The 26,027-nt window shown below is 34.7% G+C and overlaps 1 protein-coding gene across 2 annotated transcripts in view; it reads right to left on the bottom strand.

The window, feature by feature from the left end:
• Nucleotides 1–26,027, bottom strand: part of LOC136030366 (vacuolar protein sorting-associated protein 51 homolog) — an 87,294-nt gene that overhangs the window by 36,039 nt on the left and 25,228 nt on the right. For both annotated transcript variants that reach the window (XM_065709289.1, XM_065709288.1), the window contains exons 6-10: nucleotides 22,830–22,900; nucleotides 14,289–14,397; nucleotides 10,766–10,863; nucleotides 5,415–5,621; nucleotides 1,809–2,037 (exon numbers count right to left, since the gene is read on the bottom strand). In XM_065709289.1, the coding sequence (XP_065565361.1) occupies nucleotides 1,809–2,037; nucleotides 5,415–5,621; nucleotides 10,766–10,863; nucleotides 14,289–14,397; nucleotides 22,830–22,900 (714 nt within the window). The remainder of the gene's footprint in view (nucleotides 1–1,808; nucleotides 2,038–5,414; nucleotides 5,622–10,765; nucleotides 10,864–14,288; nucleotides 14,398–22,829; nucleotides 22,901–26,027) is intronic.

Below are 26,027 nucleotides of genomic sequence, written 5' to 3'. Positions count from 1 at the left end.
TGAGTCTGGAGGCGTCAAATCTTTAAATCCATCTGGGTGAAACAAAATCGTCAGCTGGTGAGCTTTCAACAGTTAGTATCATTATATATACAATATTCAGTTTAATTTATTAGTTCTTACCAAAACCCTTCATTCATTTTGAAATAAACAAAATTTTGGAATAGGGAATTTTGAAAAACTTGAAACTATGGCAATAAAAAACGAACAGAACATATTTAAAAAAAAATCCAAAAAAGAAGTTTTCTAAAGAAAAGTAAGGCATATGAAACTTAAGATCAGAAGAAATAGAAACCTAAAATAACTCAAACTCGAAACAACCAGAAATTACTATTAAAGAATAAATGGAACCAAAAACAAACATAAATTAAATAAGCAATCATAGGAAAAAAATATACAACAGATTCTAATATAAATGAATATATAAATCTCAAAACGAGTAAAGCTTAAAATGAATATGCAAATCAAGCTTAAAACGAAAAAAATATTTTACTATTGAGAAAAGTCAAACCCAAAACGAACAGAAATCAAATAAACAATAGTAATAAATAAGCAAACAATAGTTTCTAACGTAAATGAGTAAATAAACCTTAAAGCGAGTGAAACTTGAATTGAAAATGCAAATCAAGCCTGACACGAACAAAAATCTATACAAATAAGAGTTTGGGTTTTGCCTCCTTCTTTCACGGTGAAAGTCTAAAACCTACTGCGTCGTCGGCGCTATACTGAAAACGAATTATGTTACAAATATTTTCTTTTGTACTTGTTACAACATTGAAAATACGCAAATTAAAGTAAAATTAAATTTTGAACTGTTGAGCTTTCAGCAATTAACATCATTATATATCATATATTTAGTTTAATTTTATTAGTTCTTTCCAAGACTGTTCAAGACAAATATAGCTTCACTACTAACAAGAGTTTGAACACTGCTCCCTTCTCTAACTGTAAAAGTCTAAGGCCAACTACGTCATTAGTGCTTCACTGAAAACAAATTATATTACAAATATTTTCTTTCCAGTTATTGCAGCATTGAAAATGAAAATAAAATTACAGTGAAATAGAATCTTGAACTGATGATCTTTCAACAATCATTGACATTATATATCAAACATTTAGTTTGATTTTATTTGTACTTTTTAAGACTGTTTAAGACACAGATAGTTTTCAGTAAAGCACCAATGACGCAGTAGGTTTTAGACTTTTACAGTGAAAGAAGAGGGCAAAACCCAAACTCTTCTGTGTAGAGATTTTTGTTCGTTTCAAGCTGGATTCGCATATTCAATTTATGTTTCACTCGTTTTAAGATTTATTTACTCATTTATATTAGAAATTATTGTTTGTTTATTTATTATAATTGTTTATTTGATTTACATTCATTTTGTGTTTCATGTACACCTCAATAGCAAAATATTTTTGTCCCTTTTATGCTTGATTTGCTTATTCAACTTAAGCTTTATTCGTTTTGAGATTTATTTATTCATTTATATTAGTACCTGTTGTATGTTTTTTTCTATGATTTTTTATTTAGTTTCTCTTCGTTTTGGGTTTCATTTATTCTTTAATAGTAATTTACGGTTGTTGTGAGTTTGAGTGATTGTAGATTTCTATTTCTTCTTATCTAAAGTTTTATATAGCCTTTACTTTTCTTTAGAAATTTTTTTTCGGAAAATCTTTTTTAAATTAATTCATGTAAAAGATGATAATGATAAAAAGAAACTGAATGCAGTCAATAAATCACAAAAACAGCTGGATATTAATAAAAAATAAGTAAAGTTTTAAAATTCACTTCAATAAACTCAATAGCATACCTCAAGGGTAGAAAGTACATTTTTTACATCTTGATTAACTGCATTCAAAATTTGCGATACCAAAGATGGTATATAAGTGGGACTGGTAGTGCCATCTTCTCCCTGAAGACTGCTTGTAGCAATGGCCTCTCTAAGGAGATTTAGTGATGATTCAAAAGACATTTTTAAATCTTCTAAAAGGCGATCACAGAGACTTCGAGCTACTTTTGAAATTAAATCTGTACTCGCCCTGTAAATCAAAGTCAATCAATCTCGATGTCAGTAAACCAATCTAACAGATTTCCATGGAATCAAAACACGTTAACTAAAAGTTCTGAATTTGCCTTGTAAAATTGCGCCTTTATTATGAATAATATAGAAAATTGTAGACAAGCAGGAAATTTTTAGGGGAATACCCGATAAACTGATGTTTATGTTTTTTTATGTCTTGAAAAACTAAAAACATACCAAATATACACAACATTATAGCCCTTGGAATAAAAATGACACTTTTCTCGAAAAAAAAAAAAAATAAATTTTTCTCCTGCTTATAAGAACAAACATTTATCTTGAAGGCTATTTAGTAGCAATGAACGCTCTATAGAGAACTGACGCAACGCGGAATATGATTTCAAATCTTCTATAAGACGACAACAGAAACTTCAAGGCAATTGTAAAATCCAATTTATGCTTGCCATGTCAATCACAGTCACTATCAGTATCTTTAAAACTCCAAAAATCAAAAAACGACCAGCAGTGACAAGTCTCCATGTTTTCCTTTTTTTTACCAGGTAGGATAAAGGACATGTTACTGGCATGCAACCTGGCAGTCTTAGACATGTGCTACCCATGATCGGAATGCAAAGTTTTTTTTCAGCGTTTACAGTTTTTTGAAGATGTCAGTAGATGACTCGCTTATGCCTATTCTGGAGCAATTAGAAACAAAGCTCAATATCCATTAATGACGAATTCAAATTTTCCCTGAAAGTATAAAATAAAAGGACCGAAAAGGGAAGTAGAAATTTCAGTAATCAATTGAAGTTTAGAAAATAAAAAATTTAACACTCGTGGAATTTTTCTTTCCAAAGTTACATGCGGACTTCAAAATAGTGCCATGCGCACATCAAATGGCACTTTCCAAAGTGCCATGCACACATCAAAGTAGCTTCAACTAATCAATTGGGCTTTGAAGGTCTAAAAAATGACTTGCTTTTTTCTGAAGTCCTGACAATCATTTTTTATACTACGGAGGAATATAGTATAAAGAAAAGTATATAGGGTATATATAACATTGACGAAATAAATGCAATTGACGAAATATAACATTGACGAAAAAAATGTAAAGCATTGACGAATATAGTTTTGAATAAATTCATCTGAGCATTTGTGACTTTGATTTTATTTCTTGAAAAACTATTCTTGGCATAAACTCAATCTCAAAATGTTTTCGAACTTTAAGATGTCAGAGAAATTCCTTAAGATATCCATCTTCTTAAGATGGATATGAACTATAAAAGAAAAAATATCACAATAACAAAGCCTAAAAAACAAGGGAACTTCATAGCAAGGATAGAACCTTTTACGATCCATGGCCTGTGTTGTTAGGTACAACCAAAACAAGATGAAAAAAATAGAAAAAGTGGTGTACTACTTTAATAAAATAATATTTAATGCAAAAAATAATATATTTAATAAGAAAAATCAAATTAAATTGTATATATTTCTTTAATAGCAAAAAAGATCCAAATATTTTGTCTCCATAACTCGAAAGTTTAATCAGCGGAAACAAAAAGAAAGAAAAAAACGAACAACCATACTAAATTAAACAAATCTATGTAGAGAAAAGGAGAAAAAAAGAACAAAATAGAAACAATAAAGCTCCCATCTGAATAAAGTTTTCGGCAATATATAAAAGCTTTCTGCATATTTGCACTTTTAGGCGGCGCAACTTTAGATCAAGCAACTGGCAACACCAGATACGATAATTATTACCGCTGCATTAAGGCAACAAAACGACAAAGTTGCGGAGTGGCGAGAAGGGGCGCATTTGTGCTATTTTGACACTTTTTTGAGGTGGTTGCGCATTGAATTTTTCGAATAGCCACATTTTCTGAGGGGGTAATTGTTCATTCGGCGCATTTTCACTAGAAAAAAAGACCTTTCACTTTTCACTTTTAGGACCCAGCAATTGGCAACACTGTTAGGTTGTCTGTCTGATAAATGTAACACAGCAATACAAACAAGACGAGAAAAGAACGAAACAGACTACGGTTGGTTGTTAGACTGATAGAAATCTAACAAAATAAATAATATTTATTTTTTTTATTTTCTAATTACATATACCCTAGTTTAATTATGATACAATACAGGTCGAGATAACTAGAACATTTTTAATTTTTGAAAAATAAATGACTTTGATTTTGAATTTCATTTCTCTTTTAGTGGGGAAATGACAAAGCAATGTGGCTTATGGACATGTTTACATTATTAGATTCAATAAAAAAAACAAGTTTTTTTTAACTGAAAGTAAGGAGCGACATTAAAACTTAAAACGAACAGAAATTACTCCGTATATGAAAGGGGCTGTTCCCTCCTCAACACCCCGCTCTTTACATTAAAGTTTGACTCTTTCTCTCAACTCTACTTTTTAAAACAGTAAAAAACTTTAGCGTAAAAAGCAGGGTGTTGAGGCCTCTCTCTCTGTATGCACAGATTAAGGAAGCTGGTGGGAGGAGCTTTATTTTAAGGCAAGGCTTAACAAGTATTATTCGGCAAGAGTAAAATCAAAGATAGGTCTTTATTTTTGCCCTATGCCTAGAAAAAAGGAGGGTGATGATTCATCTTTCGGCTTTTTGTCATAAATAAAGTAAACTAAGAGAGGAGATTTTTCTTGGTTGGTGTGAAACGGAGAAATGGGTGGGTTGTACAGTAGGCTATAGAAATTTCATGTGGATTATGATGTTAGAAAAGTTAGGAGGACGTACCTGGTGTAGAGACAATTTTCTTTAATTCATTTATTGATTAGTGTGGATTTAAGGGACTTTTTTTATATTTTGTATTTAGAAAAGCTTTTTGAAATCATATATTCCTATGGACAGGGGTACGAGTCCTGGTGTCACTGATTATTTGGTTTAAAATAGGGGTTAGCGGTATGACACTGTAAGATCAGCCAGAGTCAACCAAGCTCCAAATGGGTAGAATACTTGGAGAAATCTGGGAGAACACAGGCCGAAGGCAGGAAATCAGCATATTGGTACCAGCGCAACGTGGACCACTGGTTATTACGCATAAGGATTTCAGTAAGCAGGCTGCTAGTGTTAATAAGCATATAATAAGGATTTCAGTTCAGCTCTTATAATAAGCAGGTCATAGCAAAGCAAAGCCAAAATACTCTTTGCTCTAACTGCAATATAAATTTATTAGACGAACTACTCACATAAATATAAAACTCCTAATATTGTGCTATCTTTAGCTACCAGTAACTTGTCAAACATTCTGTTTCCTACAAAAAATAAACACACACACGTAGCTAACAAAATTGGTCAGTGGTGTTTGTCTCAAGAACCTCTAAAATGTCAACTGAAGCCATCTTAAATTTAAAATCCTGCATACAAAAGAAACTTTTACCTGCCAAAATCCACATCGGGAAGAGTCTGCCCCAGAGTTTGAAGCTTATTATACAGCTTATCCAGCGATCTGACAAGAACTGACACATTTTCTTCTCGTTTTCCAGCCTTCGGACAATCGAGGCCGTAGCGCTTTTCCAGAACGTCAAAGTAGTTTTTCACGAGGGCCATTGTGAAATTGATTAAAGTCTTCTCGCTCTCACTTGGACTAAAACAGAAGAAAATCAATAAAAACAGGGGAGAAACAGTGTCATAATATAACAGCCTTTGGACAATCGAGGCCGTAGCGCTTTTCCAGAACGTCAAAGTAGTTTTTCACGAGGGCCATTGTGAAATTGATTAAAGTCTTCACGCTCTCACTTGGACTAAAACAGAAGAAAATCAATAAAAACAGGGGAGAAACAGTGTCATAATATAACAGCCTTTGGACAATCGAGGCCGTAGCGCTTTTCCAGAACGTCAAAATAGTTGTTCACGAGGGCTATTGTGAAATTAATTAAAGTCTTCTCGCTCTTACTTGGATTAAAACAGAAGAATTCAATAGATAACATTGGAGAAACAGTACGCCAAAAAACATAAATATATTTTTTAAAGATTTAAGATTCATTTACGATAGCTATTGTAATTATGGCTAGTACTGCAACTAATTTATACTACCTTTTACACGGTGGTTGTCTGGCCTCTCTTGCGCCAGAAGTAAAATATTAATTAGCAACCCCACCTCCCTGTCTCCCAAAAAATTTCAGGCCAAAATTTTCATTTATTAACACTTTTCATTTATTAACAAAATTTCCATTTTTTACAACATTTTCCATTTATTTAAATCTGACCCTTCTTACTATAGCATCTACACAATTATTAATTATCTCGTCCCAATTGATTCCTTCTGGGAAAAATCCAAATTTTGATTTCAATTTGCTTATACTTACTACCAACTGCCTCATCTACTTTATTTAATAAAAATTAAATTTCAAAAATTACAAAATAATTATAACCGTTGGATTATTTCTCTGAAATACTGCACCCCTTATATTTCTGTGCCCCGGACAGGCGCCCCCCTTAAAACCACCTCTGCTTTTAGACATAATAAACGCTAAGTACGATTTATCACACTAGGAAAAAAAGGAACGAATGCATTACCAAAAAGGTTTATCCTTCATTGCACAGATTCAAGCTTGTTCATGTGGCGTGGTTGTCTATTGACTACAGCCGTGAGAGAGGAAGAGAGCGGTGTTTATCTTTCACAAGCACAGTGTACAAATATATATATATATATATATATATATATATATATATATATATATATATATATATATATATATATATATATATATAGTGTACAAATTTATATATATATACATATAGTGTACAAATATATATATATTTATATATATATATATATATATATATATATATATATATATATATATATATATATATATATATATATATAATACAAATTTATATACTACTACTACTACTAATAACTCACTGCAGCACCAAGCCGCCTGAGGCCAACACAGCTACGCACGCTCCTCCTCCAACCTAATCTATTTAAAGCCTCCCTCTTTACACCCTCCCAGGAAGTTCCCATTTCCTTTAAATCCTTATTTATGACATCCTCCCAACCCAGACAAGGACGACCTGCTTTCCGTGTAGCCCCAGACGGTTGGCCAAAAAGGACAATCTTCGGTAATCTGTCATCCTTCATCCGTAGAACGTGGCCTAGCCATCTCAACCTTTCTTTCATTATAGCCCCAGAAAGCGGGATTGAACCACACTTTTCGTACAACCTACTGTTTGAAATACGGTCAGTCAGCCGGGTACCCAGAACAATCCGTAGGCAATTTCTCTGGAAAACATCTAGTAAATTTTCATCTGCTTTTCGGAGTGTCCATGCTTCAGAGCCATATTTGACCACTGTCATCACTGTAGCTTCCAATATTCTAATCTTGGTTTGTAGGCTTATCTTTCTATTCTTCCAAACTTTTTTTAACTGTGAAAAAACACCCTGAGCTTTAGCTATTCTACTTTTAACATCTTCACTGCTCCCACCATCTTTACTAATAATACTACCAAGGTAACTGAAGCTCCCAACCTGATCAATCTTTTCGTTACCTAAGGTCACCTGTTCATCTTCACTTATTCCTAACCTTAGTGACTTAGTCTTCTTAACATTAATTTTCAAGCCTATTTTAGCACCCTGAACTCGTAAAACCTCTAAAAATTCATTCATTTTGCTCACACTTTCATCTAATATGCTTAAATCATCAGCATAATCTAAGTCCAGGAGCGTTCTTCCTCCCCATTTGATTCCATGGTCTCCAATTGCCTTTCCTGTGCTCCTTAAGACGAAGTCCATCAAAATGATCCATATAAAGGGGGATAGAACACAACCCTGCTTAACTCCTGATTTAATACAAAACCAGTTGCTAACCTCATTTCCTACCTTAACCGCAGCAGTATTATTCTCGTACATAGCGCAAATCACTTTAATGTATTTTTCTGGTATACCATATAACGATAAGACCTTTGTTAACGCTGTTCTATCAACAGAATCGAAAGCTTGCTCATAATCGATAAAACTAAGGACCAAAGGTGTTTGACAACGAAGGGACTTCTCAATTATTAACCTAAGAGTGAAAACATGGTCGACACATCCTCTACCTTTTCTAAAACCGCATTGTTCTTCCCTTAAAACTTTGTCTACAGCATGTCTCAGTCTAAAAAGTATCATATTACTCAGTAATTTGCTACCTACAGAGACCAGACTAATGCCTCGATAATTCCGACATTCACTCTTGTCACCTTTCTTATACAGTGGTTTAATTAAGGTTTTCCTAAAATCATTGGGTACTTCCCCTTTTTCAAAAATCATGTTCATAATCTTCAGTAGCTTATTCCTAACCTCAGAGCCACCATATTTAAGGAACTCATTAATCATACTATCAGCACCTGGGGCCTTATTATTTTTTAATCCTTCTAGTACTGTCGCTAATTCTTCCTCACTAAACAAATCTTCCTTCACATCCAAGGTATCACAAACTTTTTCATTTTCATCTATATCTTTTCCTGCAACTGTATCTCGGTTTAGCACATTCTCAAAATGTTCCACCCATCTTTCTTTAACTTTTTCCTTATCACTAATTGTGACCCCATTTCTATCTTTAACTGGGACTAGTCCGGATCGGCTACTCCCTTTCAATTTATTAACATGCCAGTATAATATTTTACTATTATGCCGTCTAGCCGCATCTTCCAGATCCTCAGCAATTTTATCCATCGCCTCCATTTCACATCTCCTTAGTTCATATTTTAATGCTTTCTCCACTTTCTTTACATTCCTTTTGTTTTCATACGACCTATCGCTCAGATAATTCTTATACAAACCCCTTCTACTCTCTATTAAACCTAAAGCTTTTTCACTAATATTCCTAGTTGCTGTCTTAGCACTCTTCCCTAGGACACCATCAGCAACTTCACAAATTGTTTTTCTGAAATTATTCCATCCATCTTCCACATTGTCAAATTTTAAACCCTCAAGTTTAGTACTCAACTGTTCCTGGAATTTTTTTCTCAAATTTTCATCCTGAAGTCTACCAACATCATAACTTTCCGGGAGGGAAAGTTATATATATATATATATATATATATATATATATATATATAAATTTATATATATATATATATTATATATATATATATAAATTTATATATATATATATATAAAGCACAGGTACAGATAGTACCTGTGCTTTTTAGGGGTTGGGATTCTTCGAGCTGGGGGGGGGGCAAATTCGTAAGTGACATACTTGGTTCCTAGGATGATTTTTAAGGCCCTTTTTTGCACAGTTTTAATTGCATCGTTGAGAATGACGAAGTTATGGACTTGTGTTCCTCAAACTGGGCATGCGTATTGGAAACAAGGCCGTACGTTACACGTGCATGCGTGTTTTTAGGCCACTATTTTTAGTCTAGAGGAGGGGTCTTCGGAATGTTTTTTTCAGGAGTGATGGCTTGATGACAATGTCTTATTAAAACCTCAAAAAATATAGCTTTTTAACGCCAGACTGCCGAAAATAGTTGATACTTTTGACGCAAAAGGAGCCAAATGAAAATTTATCTTTCATGCTCAGGTGTTTTTCCCTAAACTTTTCCTTTAGTATAAGGATTGGTGCACCGCTGATTGAAAGGGATCCCTTAATAATTGTTCTTGTGATGGCATTGCACGAGTAAGCTAAATGTTTCCCAGGTTAAATTTTTTTTTTGAAAATACTTGTCTTTTTTTGTTCAAAGTGGAGATTTTGAGCATCTTCATAATTAACTAAAGTTCCTATAACTATCATTTTGTCCAAGACATAAAAATCAGTTTTTTTTAGAGCGGAACGGAGGGGGAGGGGTCGAAACACCAAAGGATCTTTTTTCACTAATATTTATTTTTGGGAGAGGAGTACCCTTTGATTAATTTTTTGATTAATTGTTATGTTTTTAGCTTCTCCTACAATGAAGCTTTTTTTTACCAGTTCACGAAGTATCGATTGATACTCTTGACGGAAAAATAGCCATATGAAGACATGCTAATTGCGCGTTTGCGTTTTAATCAAACTTGTACTTTAGTGCACGGAGTATTGGTATGCCCCTGACAGAAACGTATACCAGGCACCCCAAGCGGCAACCTTTAAAGCGCCGACTATCCCTTTTAACTGTCCACGTTGTATTCAACACAACAGCGCTTGCTTAAAAGAAACTATACGTTTGTGTGTTTACTAGTGTTTTACTGAAAACTCAACTACTGCTTTACTGAAAACTGAGCTTCCTTGAGTTTTTAGAGAACAATAATTGCACAATAAAAATTATCGATATCATGGCAAGTATTTTAACTTTTTGCGAGCAACTTAAGGAATTTTCTGCTCATTTAAGACTCTCTGATTTGGGAAATCAATTTAGTGTTTTCATTAAAGTACTAGTTATCAGAGTTCTACAAATAAAGGAAATATTACGAATTAGTTTATTTGTTCTAGTTTTGTAGATACGTCTTGCATAATTTGCGAAGCAATAAATCTTGTTCATTTTAAGTTTCAACTTTACTATTTACATACGAAACACAGCTATACTTTTTTTCTAATGGATCTCAGGTAAATAGGATAAATGGCTTTATTGAAATTCCCAAACCCAAAGCTCAAGTTCCTCTATATTACTTTTACTTATTCTAAGCTTGTGACTTAAGGGCAACTTTAAATAGAAAGTGGTATACTTGGGCTTTTGGATACTTAGCCTGGGTCAACCCCTCAACCCAGAGCCATGCCAGAGCACAAAACATACACAAGGGAAGTAAATGTAATTACGACTTACCTACAGCATTCCTTGAATAAATTTTTGTATGAGGTAACAATGAGACCCAAATTTGTTATTACTGTATTTGATCCCAAATCAATAAATGCTAGCAAATCCTGCAAATAAAGTATATTTCCTGTTTACTTATCTTACAGGTAAGAAAAACATTATAAGCAATAATTTCTTACATTTTGGGGAGAAAAAGTCTAAACTTATATAATACTCCAAATAAATTCTTCACCCGGCAAGGTACACAGTAAATTTTCCACGAGAAGGGGGGAGGGGCAAGGAAGTAGCCATCAACTGCGTGTGTACAGGTTTTTTACCATGCTGGGTTCTTTCAGGTTCAGCAAAAGAGAATACTAGGATAAGACAGGCACTTTTTCACCAAAAATTGTTTTTGCAAAATAAAACAGCACTTCCAAGACCAACAACGCATTAGTTTGTGTCATTTAAAAGGGTTCGACATTAGCCTTTCAAGCGTTAATATAGAAGCTTTGAACTTCCGGACCCTGAGATTTAACCATTACTTTTGGGACAAAGATTAAAATAGGTCAAACAGAATTTTTAAAAAGGACATTAAATATTATCTTTCAAGTTCTGAAAGTTTCCTGTTATATTTTTCTTTCTTAAATTCATATCATACAAACAGGTGGAGACCAAAAGTGATGGCCGAGTAAAGGGGTAGCCAAGCCGTGGACCAACCATTGCAAACACAAACAATTGCTATATGGAAAGTGAGTTTCCAGTTGGCCCAACAGTTGAGTCCTTTTATTTAAATATCAAATATTATCTTTCAATTTCTGAAATTTTCCTGTTATATTTTTCTTTCCTAAATTCATTACGTGAAAACAGGTGGGAATCAAAAGTCATGGCCGAGTAAAGGGGTAGCCAAGCCGTGGACCAACCATTGCAAAACCAAAAATTGCTACAGGGAAAGCGAGTTTCCAATTGGCCCAACAATTGAGTCCTTTTATTTAAATATCAAATATTATCTCTCAATTTGTGAAAGTTTCCTGTTATATTTTTCTTTCCTAAATTCATTAGGTGTAAACAGGTGGAGACCAAAAGTGATGGCCGAGTAAAGGGGTAGCCAAGCCGTGGACCAACCATTGCAAACACCAACAATTGCTGCATGGAAAGCGAGTTTCCAGTTGACCCAACAGTTGAGTCCTTTTATTTAAATCTATATACATAAAAATGTAGTGTCCGTCTGTTACATGACCGTTATTACCATTACACGAGCTAAAGAAAACTGAGGCTCTTTTCAAATTTTATTAAATTGCTTAAAATGTAAAAAACTGGTGATTGCACAAATATTTCAATATATTTCGACAATGGATTAAAGCAATTCGAAAACCTTAAAATAGAAAACCAAAAGTTTGAAAAATAGTAGAAATTGTTGAAGCTTATAACACTTGCTGCTCAAAGAAAATTTGTCAAAGTGTCAATTAACGTCAAAAAGAAATTATTATTAAATTGCTTAAAATGTAAAAAAGTGGTGATTGCAGAAATATTTCAATATATTTTGACAATGGATTAAAGCAATTCGAAAACCTTTAAACAGAAAACTAAAAGTTTGAAGTTTAGTAGAAATTGTTGAAGCTCATAAAACTTGCCGCTCAAAGAAAATTTGTCAAAGTGTCAATTAACGTCAATAAGAAATTATTATTAAATTGCTTAAAATGTAAAAAAGTGGTGATTGCACAAATATTTCAATATATTTTGACAACGGATTAAAGCAATTCAAAAACCTTAAAACAGAAAACCAAACCAATTTACGTCATCAATTCGATCCAAAAATGACATAGCGTTGCCGGGACCCAGAACACAAGGGACAATCAGAATCCATACATAGAAGCCTGCCACGTGAGATGCTGGGGCCCGCGGGGACCGGTGGCAAAGCCGCCGGGACCCAGCATTGTCTGCGGTTGGAACACAAGGGACAATAAGAATCCACCCGCGGGGACCGGTGGCAATGCCGCCGGGACCCAGCACTGTCTGTCGTTAGAACACAAGGGACAATGAGAATCCATATATAGAACCCTGCCACGTGCCATGAATGGGCCCGGCGGGGAAGCCACCGGGACCCAGCACTGTCTGCGGTTAGAACACAAGGGACAATGAGAATCCATATATAGAAGCCTGACACGGATATGCTTGGGCACGGTGGCAAAGCCGCCGGGACCCAGCACTGTCTGCGGTTAGAACACAAGGGACAATGAGAATCCATATATAGAAGCCTGACACGGATATGCTAGGGCACGGTGGCAAAGCCGCCGGGACCCAGCACTGTCTGCGGTTAGAACACAAGGGACAATGAGAATCCATATATAGAAGCCTGTCACGTGCCATGCTGGGGCCCGCGGGGACCGGTGGCAAAGCCGCCGGGACCCAGCACTGTCTGCGGTTAGACCACAAGGGACAATGAGAATCCATATATAGAAGCCTGCTGCGTGCCATACTGGGGCACGCGGGGACCGGTGGCAAAGCCGCCGGGACCCAGCACTGTCTGCGGTTAGAACACAAGGGACAATGAGAATCCATATATAGAAGCCTGCCACGGGATATGCTTGGGCCCGGTGGGAAAGCCACCGGGACCCAGCACTGTCTGCGGCTAGAACACAAGGGACAATGAGAATCTATATATAGAAGCCTGCCGCGTGCCATGCTGGGGCCCGCGGGGACTGGTGGCAAAGCCACCGGGACCCAGCACTGTCTGCGGTTAGAACACAAGGGACAATGAGAATCCATATATAGAAGCCTGCCACGGGATATGCTTGGGCCTGGTGGAAAAGCCGCCGGGACCCAGCACTGTCTGCGGCTAGAACACAAGGGACAATGAGAATCCATATATAGAAGCCTGTCGCGTGCCATGCTGGGCCCGGCGGCGAAGCCGCCGTGACCCAGCTAGTATCAAATATTATCTTTCGATTTCTGAAAGTTCCCTGTTATATTTTTCTTTCCTGAATTCAATGAGGGAAAGTCATTAATATAATTGTTTCGAATAGCCGTAAAAATCGAATATTTTAAATGTTTTTTATTAATATATATATATATATATATATATATATATATATATATATATATATATATATATATATATATATATATATATCTCTTTATTTCTCTCTCATATCAAGGTAACTGTTACTCTTTTAGTTCTAATAAGGCAAAATAAGTCACTAAACACGACGGGAGCTTACAAGGGCATTCTCTTTCGACTTTTGCAGGGCACATCTTAATACTAATCTTGAACAACCAGGTTTTACATTGGAATAAAAAATAAAGGTTTGTATGATTTAAAAATTACCAAGGATTTATCGTAATATGAAAAAAGTAAAAAAAAAACAACAACTCATTAATGTAGTTGTTTCGCCCTTTAAATAATTTCTACCAACTCTTTTCTTTCTTTCTCTCTCTCACTCCTCCTCCTCCCTCTCTCATGTCAAGCTCATTGATTAATTTACAAGTTGTCTATGAGAACCCAAAAGGATAACAAAGATGATCAAGTAAGTCACAAAACATGACAGGAGCTTACAAGGACATTCGTATCATTCTCATTTGACTTTTGCCAGACCTCAACTTCCTTGGAAAGCTCAGCAATTTCGATAGATAGACACTTTCCACCGCTTTGGAGAAACAACAACCTACAAATGATTGCAAATCTTAGATTGTTAATTAAATTTAGAATCACTCCACCTCTATGCTAAGCATTATATAAAACGTTTAAACGTATATTTTTTCATTTTTTTTTTCAAGTTAGGATTAAACAGTTATCTCTAGATCTTCGAGAAACAAAACACAAAGCATAATATTCTAAAGTCTGAAAACACAGGAAGGAGCTTATTATAGTTAAAAATAAATAAAATACAACACAAAAACAGACAATAATACAAGCCGATTATAGGGCTTACGATAGCGACAAACTCGTAAAGCATAAAACACATAGTCATACAAGTAAAAATTATAAACTGATGGCCGAGGAGGAAAACATTATCAGAAGTGTTTTTTGGTTCAACTTTATTTCAAATATGTAATTTCAATCCTAATAAATTTCCACTGAAAGCAGTATCCATAAAAATGCTTTATATTTGAACTGAAATAAGGAAATTCTCAAAAAGAGCTCATATCTTAATACAAGCGAGCATAGCGCATTAGAACACGTAATTTTAAAACTTTCTACAATAGAATCATTTGGATATACTGTAGCTTTAAATCCACTGGGAATCATATCGAACTGGCATAGCTGTTCGATATTAGTTCGAAATGTTGCTATTCGCCATTCATAGTGAAAACACCTAAACTCGTTTAACCAGTGTTATAATTTGTTCGTGTCATATCGGATGCAGGAAATTGATTTGGATTAGCCTGCTGCAAACCTAATTGGATAATATCTGGCACTATTTGAAGCTGGGGGGTCGTAAAAAAGCCCCCCTTGCGTGTAAGTCTTTGTCTCATGTTAATTAGAATTACTAATTAGTAGTTTACGATGTCGTCCTGGAAAATCGGAGATGTTGCGGTTGCTAAGTTTCATGGTTATCCCTTGTGGCCAGTTAAAATTATTGGTGAAGTCAAGCAAGCTTCAGGTCCAGCAAAATTCACCGTTTTCTGCTACGGGTCGCGTGATTTTCAAACAGTCTCTACCCAAAGCCTCCACGACGTCAAATTAAAGAGAACAGAGGCACTGCAAAATACTACTAACGAGGCCAAGCTTGCTTTCTATGAAATGGACAATGACCCGGAAATCTACCAGCCATACTTGGAAAATTATCGTGCTAAGCGCAAGGGCACTGTTTCTAACAGCACTGAAAAACCAGGACATCTTTCGAAAAATCATCCGTCAAATCCAAGCCCGGATATAGGCAACCAATCTTCTGACCTGAACATGAGACTAACTCAGACCCAACAAGAATTGGAAGCTGTAAAAGCAAATCTCAGGGATGAAATCTCACGTAAAGTTTCTGATCGCTTAAAAAATCAACTCCCGCACTCGGCTGAATCAATTATATCTGACGTATATGATTCTTTGATGGTCGAATACTCGCCAAAATATGATTTTATCGAAAAGCAACTAAAATCGCTAAAAAACAGCTTCATGATACTCGAAGAGAGAGTGAAAAAGATCGAAAGTAGACTTGACGATATTGAGCAGGAAGATAGGCTGGATTCACTTATTTTCAGTGGTGTCAAACAAGCTCCGGGTGCTGATGTAAAATCGTGTATTAATAATATTATCTCGGACAAGATGGGCGTACAAGTTTATGTTTCGGAACCAACTAAAGTGTATAGATTTACCCTTCCAGCGAATCCTACGCGGCCTGATATGATTGCACCGGTACTCGCCCAGTTTTCGTCTAAGGATGTGGCTCGAAAGGTATTTGCTGCTAAGAGCAAACTGGCCAAATCTGGTATATTTGTGTCAGAAAGTTTAACTAAGAAGCGACGAGAAATTCTGCAACTGGCTCGTGATAGGTTAGGTAACCACAACGTATGGTCCGATCACGGCCGTATTTTCGCTCGATCTGGAAATGACGCTCGGACACGCCGACTGTGGAGTTGTGACGACATCTAATCTGATTTTTTTTTTTTTTTTTTAGTAGTTATAAATGTGTACTTCAGCATTTACATTCTTTCGTAGTAATAGTTCTTTAATAGGAAGTAGGATAATTTATTTATGAATGTTTTCACGATTACTACAGTTAGAAAAAAATCGATTTTCGTTGGATAATATTTTGTCGAGTGATGTTGGTAGCCGGTCGGAATTTTCGGATAAACAGCCTGCAAGGCTTAGTAAATATGTTGCAGTAGATGATGTGAGTGCACCCGTTATGCTGTCCGGATTCCAGATTCTCCACTGGAATTGTCATTTAACTACTTCACATGAAGATGTAGTTGATATAATTAATAAACTTGACAGTGAGGTGCGAGTGATAGGTATTTGTGAATCATTTATTAGTGAACAGTGTCCTGCTTCGTTATTTAATTTTCCAGGTTACACACTTATTTCCAAGAACCGGTCATTGATGGGAAGGGGAGGTTTAGCATTCATAATCAAAGATGATATAAAATTTGAAGTAAGGGAAGATTTATCTTTATGGATTGAAGGTAAGATTGAAACTTTTGCTATTGAAATAGTGATAAGTAATAATAATCCACTTCTTATTTCATCGGTGTATAGACCCCCTGGTGCTAGTCCGGATTTTTTCCTAGAGGAATTCGAAATTTAATTATCTGAAATAAATCGAAATTTTGATAAAATTGTAATCTTAGGTGATTTTAATTTTGATTTATTAGATCTTCAAGCCAAAAATTTGAATTTCCTTAATGTCATGCTTTCATTTGGTCTTTTCCCATTAAATTCTATCCCATCCCGATTAACAGACCATTCTGCAACTTTGATTGATAATGTTTTCGTCAGTGAAGTTATGGTGGAAGGTAGCATGTGTGATGTATTAATCCATTCTGGTTCGGACCACTTACCGCTTCTTTGTTTGTTGCAGAAGTTATCACATTGTAAAATTAAAAGAAAAAACAAGATTCTTCGGCTTGACATGAAAGAAGTTAATCTGGCTAAATTTAAAAATTAATCTGGCTAATGTGTATAACCAATTTAAAAACTAGTAATAGAATTATTCATGATAAATTGGAAATAGCAAATTAAATGGGTGATTATTTTTCGAAAATTGGTAGTGTTATACAGAATGAAGTGTCTAGAGGTGGTTGTGCCGTCAACATTAACGCAAATCCTTCAAGCATGCAGAATGGGTTTGAATTTGTACCATGTAATGTAGAAGAAGTTGAAAAAAATGTTTGTAGCCTTAAATCAAATTCTTCTGGTGTAGATGGATTGAACCTAAAGGCTTTTAATTATGTGTCGGTGTATCTTTTACCGGTATTGGTTCATTTAATTAATCTCTCAATGGTTAAAGGGTATTTCCCGTCGGATCTGAAACGATCTAAAATCATACCTTTACATAAAGGTGGGGACCCCTCAGATCCCTGTGATTGGCGACCAATTTCCATTTTACCTTTATTTAGTAAAATTTATGAAAAAGTTATTTATAAACGATTGTATGATTTTTTGGCTTCGAAGAAAATTTTGTATAATGGACAGTTTGGTTTCAGAAGTATACATTCCACTAGTCATGCAGTACACCATCTTTTAAGTTTTGTTGATAATGCGTTTGAAAATAATATGGTTCCTTTAACTGTTTTTGTAGATTTCCGTAAGGCTTTTGACACTGTTGATTTTAATACTCTTCTTAGTAGACTAAGTGGGCTTGGGTTAGGTAGTACTTGTGTAAAGTAGTTTTCATCGTATTTGCATGGCCAGACTATCAAAGTTGCTTTATCAGATATATCAAGCAGAGAGTTCGGTGTTAAGTGTGGAGTACCTCAAGGTTCCGTGCTGGGACCTCTACTTTATCTTATTTATGTTAATTCGTTGGCTTCACATGTTGGAGTTGAAGCGCTGACCTCTTTCGCGGACGACACTGCGATAACAGTAATTGGTAGTTGTTTGGTGCAGGTTGTACATAAGGCTAATTTGGCACTTGAACGTTTGCGCAGTTTTACAGTAGGTAGTTCCCTAGCAGTTAATGCATCTAAAACAAATTACATTATATTTAGTAGAACAGGTAGGTAACAATGATAATAATAACATTTTTTTTGGACATTTACCCATTAAACAAGTTTTTGAAATTAGGTATTTGGGGTTTTATTTAGATAATAATATTAGTTGGAAAAAGCATTGTAGTGTTATTGGTGCTAAAATGGCTAGGGGTCTAGGAATTTTGAGACGTGTAAAAAAAACTTTTCCGTTCAAGATTTTAAAAATCATTTATTTTTCCCTTGTTCATCCTTATATAGATTATGCTTGTGTTCATTGGGCTAGCAATTTCTTCTCTAACTACAAAAGGATCCAGATTTTGCAAAATAAAAGCATTCGATTGATTGCGGACATAAAAGAGCAGGTTGAATCCAAAACTACTGCTAGCTTTTCCCGGTGTAATGTTTTAAATGTTGGTCAGATTCGTGACTACCAGGCATCAATTTTTGTGTTCCAGAGCATGAAACATATATGCCCTGAGTATTTTCATGATTATTTTTCCATGAATCAGGAGTACCATAATTATGATTCAAGAAATCCACAACTTTTAAGCCATGAACAAAGAAAAACAGTTCGATCATCATATGTGGTTTGTAATCTGGGGCCTTCTGTTTGGAATAGTTTGCCGGCTGGCATCAGGGAGTCTGTCACTTTATATGGGTTTAAAAATAAATTGAAAATATTTTATTTAAGTAATAGGTTTTGAAGGGCAGAAGGTTTTTGATGTCTTTTTTTTGCAGTTTATTGATGTGGGGTGGGGGCTGAATACCGGTAAATGATATTTAGTATGATTATTTTGTTGTATTTTGTTCATGTGTATGTGTTGTTATTTTTTATATATAAGATAGGCTAGGTGGTTAATCATGAGATGTTATGTTTAGATATTTATTTATAAGATGTAAATCATAATATGAAATTGCAGCACAAGTCCTTAGGACTTTCTTTTTGCTGCAATAATTTATTAGTGTTGTAATTTTTTTTTATTTATGTTTGTATTGTGGATAAAATAAAACTTACCTACCTACCTACCTAATGATGGGAATACAAAGCTTAATTAACTTTCAATTCAGGCATATAGTGTCTCTTTCAGATATAAAGATAAATTCCTATATTTTCATCGATTAGAAAAAATTAACGCAGTCACTCTTAGATGGTTAAATGAGCCGTCCAAAAGTGGCTCAATTGATTAATTAGATCACGTCATCAACAACACAAACATGAAGACAATAAAACTACACAAAAACTAAATGATATTCTTCATGCTTATAACCTGCATCCCAACTAAGAGACATATTTATGAGCAGTGATTTAAATGATAAAACTGATCCAGAGCCTCTTATGATGTCCAGGAGCTACAGTCACGTAACGAAAGACATGGACTGACCTCACTGCATTTCTCAACCAGCTTATTTGCATTCCTAGTGTGATAGCAACGGTAACTAGAATTAACAGAAAACATATCCTTAAAATAGGCTAGCGCAACACTGTTCAAAAATTGGTATACCGGTGTCACTAACTAGTGAACTTACCCATATCCATAGAGAACCTTTTTCGTACCGAAATGCCTATCTTGATGTAAAAAGACTAAAATTTGGCATCAGACACGAAAACAGAGCATAGGAAAATAATTTTGGTAATTCAAACCATGCATAAGCCACGCAAAATTTTCTTTCTTAAATTATTTACGTGTAAAAGAGGTGGTAACCAAAAGGGATGGCCATGTAAAGGGGTGGCCAAGCCATGGAGTAACCATTGCAAACACCAACAGTTGCTACATGGAAAGTGAATTACTCATGGATTATTATTTTTTTTTGTTTTTGCTTGATAGAACTTTGGCCCAATTTCGTGCGAAACTGTCATTTCGGGCAAAATTTTTGTTCTATGGTACTGGCTGACAAGAATCGAAAGTTTGCTACGGCGTGATCTTTTTCTTTCATTAAAAAGACACTAAAACTTTCAACCTCTGTTCGAAAGACTATCTCAATATTCTGCAACTGCTGGTTCGATACTAGCACGGTTGGAATAGGACTACTGGTTGTACGAAATTTCATGATTTATTTTATGATTCTAGATTTGAAGGGCCAAGCGTTTATTTGTTTTATTTTTTTCCTGTTATAGACTATGATTATAGACTTGAATAGTCGATCATTTATTTGTTGTATTGTGTCTTACATATGCTTTGATTTTAGATTTGGATAGCCAACATCTATTTATTACAATATACAAACAATAACATGCAAAACAATAGGAAATTAATCTAAGAGAGTGAATTTTCTCTTTTTTTTAACCCTAAATGAATATTTTGGCTCTAGGGCCGTCCTGAGTAAAGCACGTATAAAAATAAGAACGAAAAATGCGTAATCATTGAAACTAAAAATTAAAAATTAAAACTGAACCAGAATCAATATTTCAAGGAAGTAATTAATTACTTCAAGGCATCTCCTTGAAGTAATGATAATTGAACAGGATAAATACACTATTCTAAAATTTAAATACTTATTCTATTTTTATATGTTCTTTGCTCAGGAAGGCTCGGGATATAGAGCCGAAGTGTTCATTTAAAAATGTCACCGCCTTAGATTAATCCTCCATTGTTTAACTTGTTGTTGTTTGTATGATGGAAAGGCAGTGTGGTGTTCGTCATTATTTGTTGTATTGTGTCTTCAGCTAGAAGTTTCGAGTGAAAAGTATGAAAAAAGGGGGAAAAAGGTTGAAAAAGAAAGCATATTAGAGCCCAGACGAAATGTGACGTAAAGACGCTTCGAGACACCCTCTGAGAAGTTAAAGTTTTTTCTTTGACTTCCCATTGAGTCATAAGTAAATCGTACAATTTGACTTGACTTGTTTCACACTGATGGCCCAGAAACACTTAACAAAAAGCTGTATATGATCACTCCTAAAAAAAACAAATATTTCGTAAAAAAAGACCGATACTTCCAATCCGATACTTCTAGATTTCGGTTGACAACCGTCAATCGATCTAGACAACCGTCTAAATCATTATAACCAAGAAACACTTAACAAAACAACAGCATACGATTACTCCTAAATAAAAAAAAATGTAAATAAACACGTATACCTCACCCTCCTTCTCGGAGAAAAATACAAAATATCATATTTCGTAAAAAAAAAGCCCGATACTTCCAATCCGATACTTCTAGATTGTCAGTTGACAACCGTCATCGATTTAGACAACCGCCTAAATCATGATGGCCAAGAAACACTTAACAAAACAACAGCATACGATCACTCCTAAAAAAATGCAAATAAACACGTATACCTCACCCTCCTTCTCGGAAAAAATACAAAATATAATATTTCGTAAAAAAAGCTAATACTTTTAATTTATGTTCACAGACATATTGAATTAGATATATTGAAGAAAATCGATCTGTAATCAGCCCATTCTATTACAATGAGTATCAACAAAAAAAAAGAATAAAAAGTGCTAAATCATCCAAAAGCTCTATGGGAGAGAGTTACATAAACTGGGCTCTGAAAATACGGAAGAATAACTACTCGGGTTCCACTTTTATTCGGACTGACGAAATTGCAACGTTTCAAGATTACGCTCAACAAGTAATGTATGTAAGGTCAAAACATATGTTTGAATGAATCGAGCTCTAATCCAACAAACAACAAAGAGAGATAAAACTCAACGAAAAAAAAAACATCAAACGAGACTGCGGCCGGTAGAGAGAAAAGAGATCCAAGACTAAAACAACACGGATATGTAAACTAGACATCTTCAGCACTAGATAAAAAGAAAAAACACTAAACTAAAAACAAATGAAACCATCACCAGTATTAATAAATGCAATTGTCGCAACTGATCCATACAGGGAAAAGAAGTTATTAGAGTTACTTCAATAAGAACATCAAAGCAACTGGGGAAGTAGGTAATTTTGTCCCCTGGTGATTACGTAAAATTTTAGGTCCCTTATTGAGTATAAGTTCATTTTTTAAAAGACAATCATAAATTGGGTCAATATTTAGATTTCCCGTCTCCCTATTTATTGAAATATTAGCAAACATATGTTTATTGGGCTATAGAAATTAAAAAACATATGTTTGCTAATATTTCAATAAACAGGGACACGGGAAATGGCTGGCCAGTTCGGCTTAAGAACTTTCAGCTCTAATCTGACCCCCTCGTAAAGTTGTATCTTCATTTATGAGACAGTTTCCACAATCAAAAATACTGAAGTTTAACCAAAGAACGGACATTTTCATGAAATTTGGTCTACATATATTGTTTCAATTCTGGCCACTGAACAACCCTTCTACTCATGTGGTAATTTGTTTTTACTAGACTAACATAAGTCTTTTAAGTTAGAACCGCTTAATTAAGTTACAATGGGCAGACTAACTTGTCAAAAGTGAGAAACTCACAAAAAACGATAAAGGTTTACCGTCATAGCTCTTATTATGCTTAGAAAATGTTAAACAAGAAAAAAAATAGTATATCACCTTAATTCATCGGGATTTTCATTTAGCTTCAGTAAAAGTGAGGCGGATTCTGATATTACTTCAATTGTTGCCTACAAAAAAAGATATACTTCAACTTTCGGTATAAAACAAGGATTAAACCTAAGTTCCGGCAGAGGATGGCAATTTTGGTTGAGCGAAAACAACCTCATTACGTAGAATCCGACAGGCTTGAAACATTAAAAAAAGAGAATCTCTAAAGTCCTATTGGAAATTACTACATCTAAAAAATATATTTTATTATAGACACATTTTAGATACATATACACGGATATTTTAGACACAAATCTAAAAATGGGTGCCAATAGTAGTTTTACTAGTTAACTAACACGAAGCATTCATTTATTTTTAAATATAATTTTGACGATCGGAGAGAGTTTTTTTCAAACCCTTATTCTAAACAGAAATTAAACGAATATTCTCAGGTGAGAAGAAAAAAAAATATAGTGAAGCCAAGTTATAGCATAAACGATAAATGTTTGTTGAGCAAAAACGGTCAAGCGAAGTTGTTATGTAGAATTTGTCAGGTATGAGTCGTTAAGGGAAAAATCTCTGGAGTCTTGCTAGAAAACTTCCAGGTCTAAAAAAGCTATTTTATTTTAGATGAACATTTACCCAAAAATGAGTGCCAAGAATATATCAGGAATCAGGAAGTATTTATTTATTTTCAACACAGTTTTGCCTGCCGGAGAGACGAACTTTTCAAACCCTAATCCGAAACAAAAGCAAGAGCTAAGAGCTCATATGGCACTTGTGACGAGGCTAGAAGAGCTAAGAGCCAAGAGCTCATATGGTATGAGCTCTAACAAAATTCTAAGAAACAATAGATTGATTTAAAGGGAAAAATCAGAGGCTTAATGCCGATGGGGATTTAAAATAAGAGCTCAGAGTTACGATGTCCTTCTAAATTTCAAGATTCATTAAGATCCTATCACCAACTCGTAAGTTATAAATACCTCATTTTTTCTAATTTTCCCTCTCCATTTGACCCCCCAGATGGTCGAATCTGGGAAAACGACTTTATAAGGTCAATTTGTGCAGCTCCCTGAGACGCCCACCAATTTTCATCGTCCTAGCACGTCCAGAAGCACCAAACTCGCCAAAGCACTGAACCCCTCCCCCAACTCCCCCAAAGAGAGCGAATCCAGTACGGTTACGTCAATCACATATTTACTTACGCCCCGCTCTTTACGCTAAAGTTTCTTACTGTTTCAAATAGAGTTAAGAGAAAGAGTCAAATTTTAGCGTAAAGAGCGAGGCGTTGAGGAGGAAAAGCCCCTTTCATATACGGAGTAATTTCTGTTCGTTTTAAGTTTAATGTTGCTCTTTACTTTCATTTAAAAAAACTTGTTTTTTTAATTTAATTTCTGGACGTTTTTGAATTAATGCATGTTTTGATCTTGGCTCTCCGTACATAAATATTTAAAACGAAATTTGCATATTAATTAATTGCAATTAATCGGAAGATTTTGAGAAAAAAGGAGCGAGGGAGGAGGCCCATTTGCCCTCCAATATTTTGATTACTTAAAAAAGCAACTAGAACTTTTAATTTTTTACAAACGTTTTCATTGGTAAAAAATATACGTAACTTACGAATTAATTTACGTAGCAAACTTCTATATTCGTATGTTTTTATTGCGTGTATGAGGGGGTTCAACCCTCGTCGATACCTCGCTCTTTACCCTAAAGCTTAAATTTTGTCCCAATTCCTTAAGAATGAGCTCTGAATCACGAAGGTCGTAGAATAATAGTTGAAATTACTAAAATACTTTAGCGTAAAGAGAGAGGTATAACGAGGAGGTAAACCTCTCATATGCGTAATGATTTTTGTTCGTTTTAAGTTTTAATGCAGCTCCTTACTTTCAGTAGAAAAAATTTTTCATAATTACTTTTCATTATTTTTTCAAATAATGCTAGAAAATCCTGCGCCCCCTTCATTGAAATTCTCTTCCCCCATGACAAGTTTCTCCGTGGATATATCCTCCCACGTAATCCCCTCCCTAAAATCTCCCTCTAAACAAAAAAAACTGAAAACGTCTGTACACTTCCCAGTAACCATTACTATATGCAAACACAGGTCAAAGTTTGTAACTTGCAGTCCCTCCTACGGGGACTGCGGGGGAGTAAGTCGTCCCTAAAGACATAGTTATTAGGTTTTTTGACTATGGTGAATAAAATGGCTATCTCAGAACTTTGATCCGGAGACTTTTGGGGAAAAATGAGCGTGGGAGGGGGCCTAGGTGCCCTCCAATTTTTTTTAGTCACTTAAAAAGGGCACTAGAACTTTTAATTTCCGTTAAAATGAGCCCTCTCGAGACATTCTAGGACCACTCAGTCGATACGATCACCCATGGGAAAGAAAAACAAAAAAAAACAAATAAACACGCATCCGTGATCTGTCTTCTGGCAAAAAATGCGAAATTCCATATTTTTGTAGATAGGAGCTTGAAACTTCTACAATAAGGTTCTCTGATACGTTGAATCTGATGGTGTGATTTTTGTTCAGATTGTAAGACTTTTAGGGGGTGTTTCCCCCTATTTTCTGAAATGAGTCAAATTTTCTCAGGCTCGTAACTTTTGATGGGTATAACTGATATTGATGAAACTTATATATTTAAAATCAGCATTAAAATGCGATTCTTTTGATGTAGCTATTGGTATCAAAATCCATTTATCCATTTTTTACAGTTTCGGTTACTATTGAGCCGGGTCGCTCCTTACTACAGTTCGTTACCACGAACTGTTTAATAAAGCGTAATAAAGCGAAGTTTTAAAATAGAAGGATATATTTTGTCAAGAATTCGGTTTATCTGTCTTATTAAAAGAGCAAGTTTCTGGATATTTAACAGAAAACTTCCAAACCTAAATAAGCATATTAGGTAAGTAAATGTTAAACAAGAAAAAAAATATTACTTCACCTTAATTCACTAGGATTTTCTTTAAACTTCAGTAAAAGTGAGGTAGATTCTGATATTCACCATCCTGAGGTGGATACTAAGATTTCAGATGATTAAGTTTTATTGAATAATAAAACAAAACAATGTAACTTACTACATATTCAGAAATATCGAAGTTGAAAATGCATTTTTTTTTTCTTCCAATTCAATCCTCCTTTAAGGAATAAAAATGGATAATAAGGCATTTTTGGAAATATTGTAATATTTTTCTTTTCAGAGTATC

The sequence above is a fragment of the Artemia franciscana genome, chromosome 8 (assembly GCF_032884065.1).
Source record: "Artemia franciscana chromosome 8, ASM3288406v1, whole genome shotgun sequence".
In the NCBI taxonomy this organism is placed as follows: domain Eukaryota; kingdom Metazoa; phylum Arthropoda; class Branchiopoda; order Anostraca; family Artemiidae; genus Artemia; species Artemia franciscana.
This window is presented reverse-complemented; position numbering and strand designations above follow the sequence as displayed.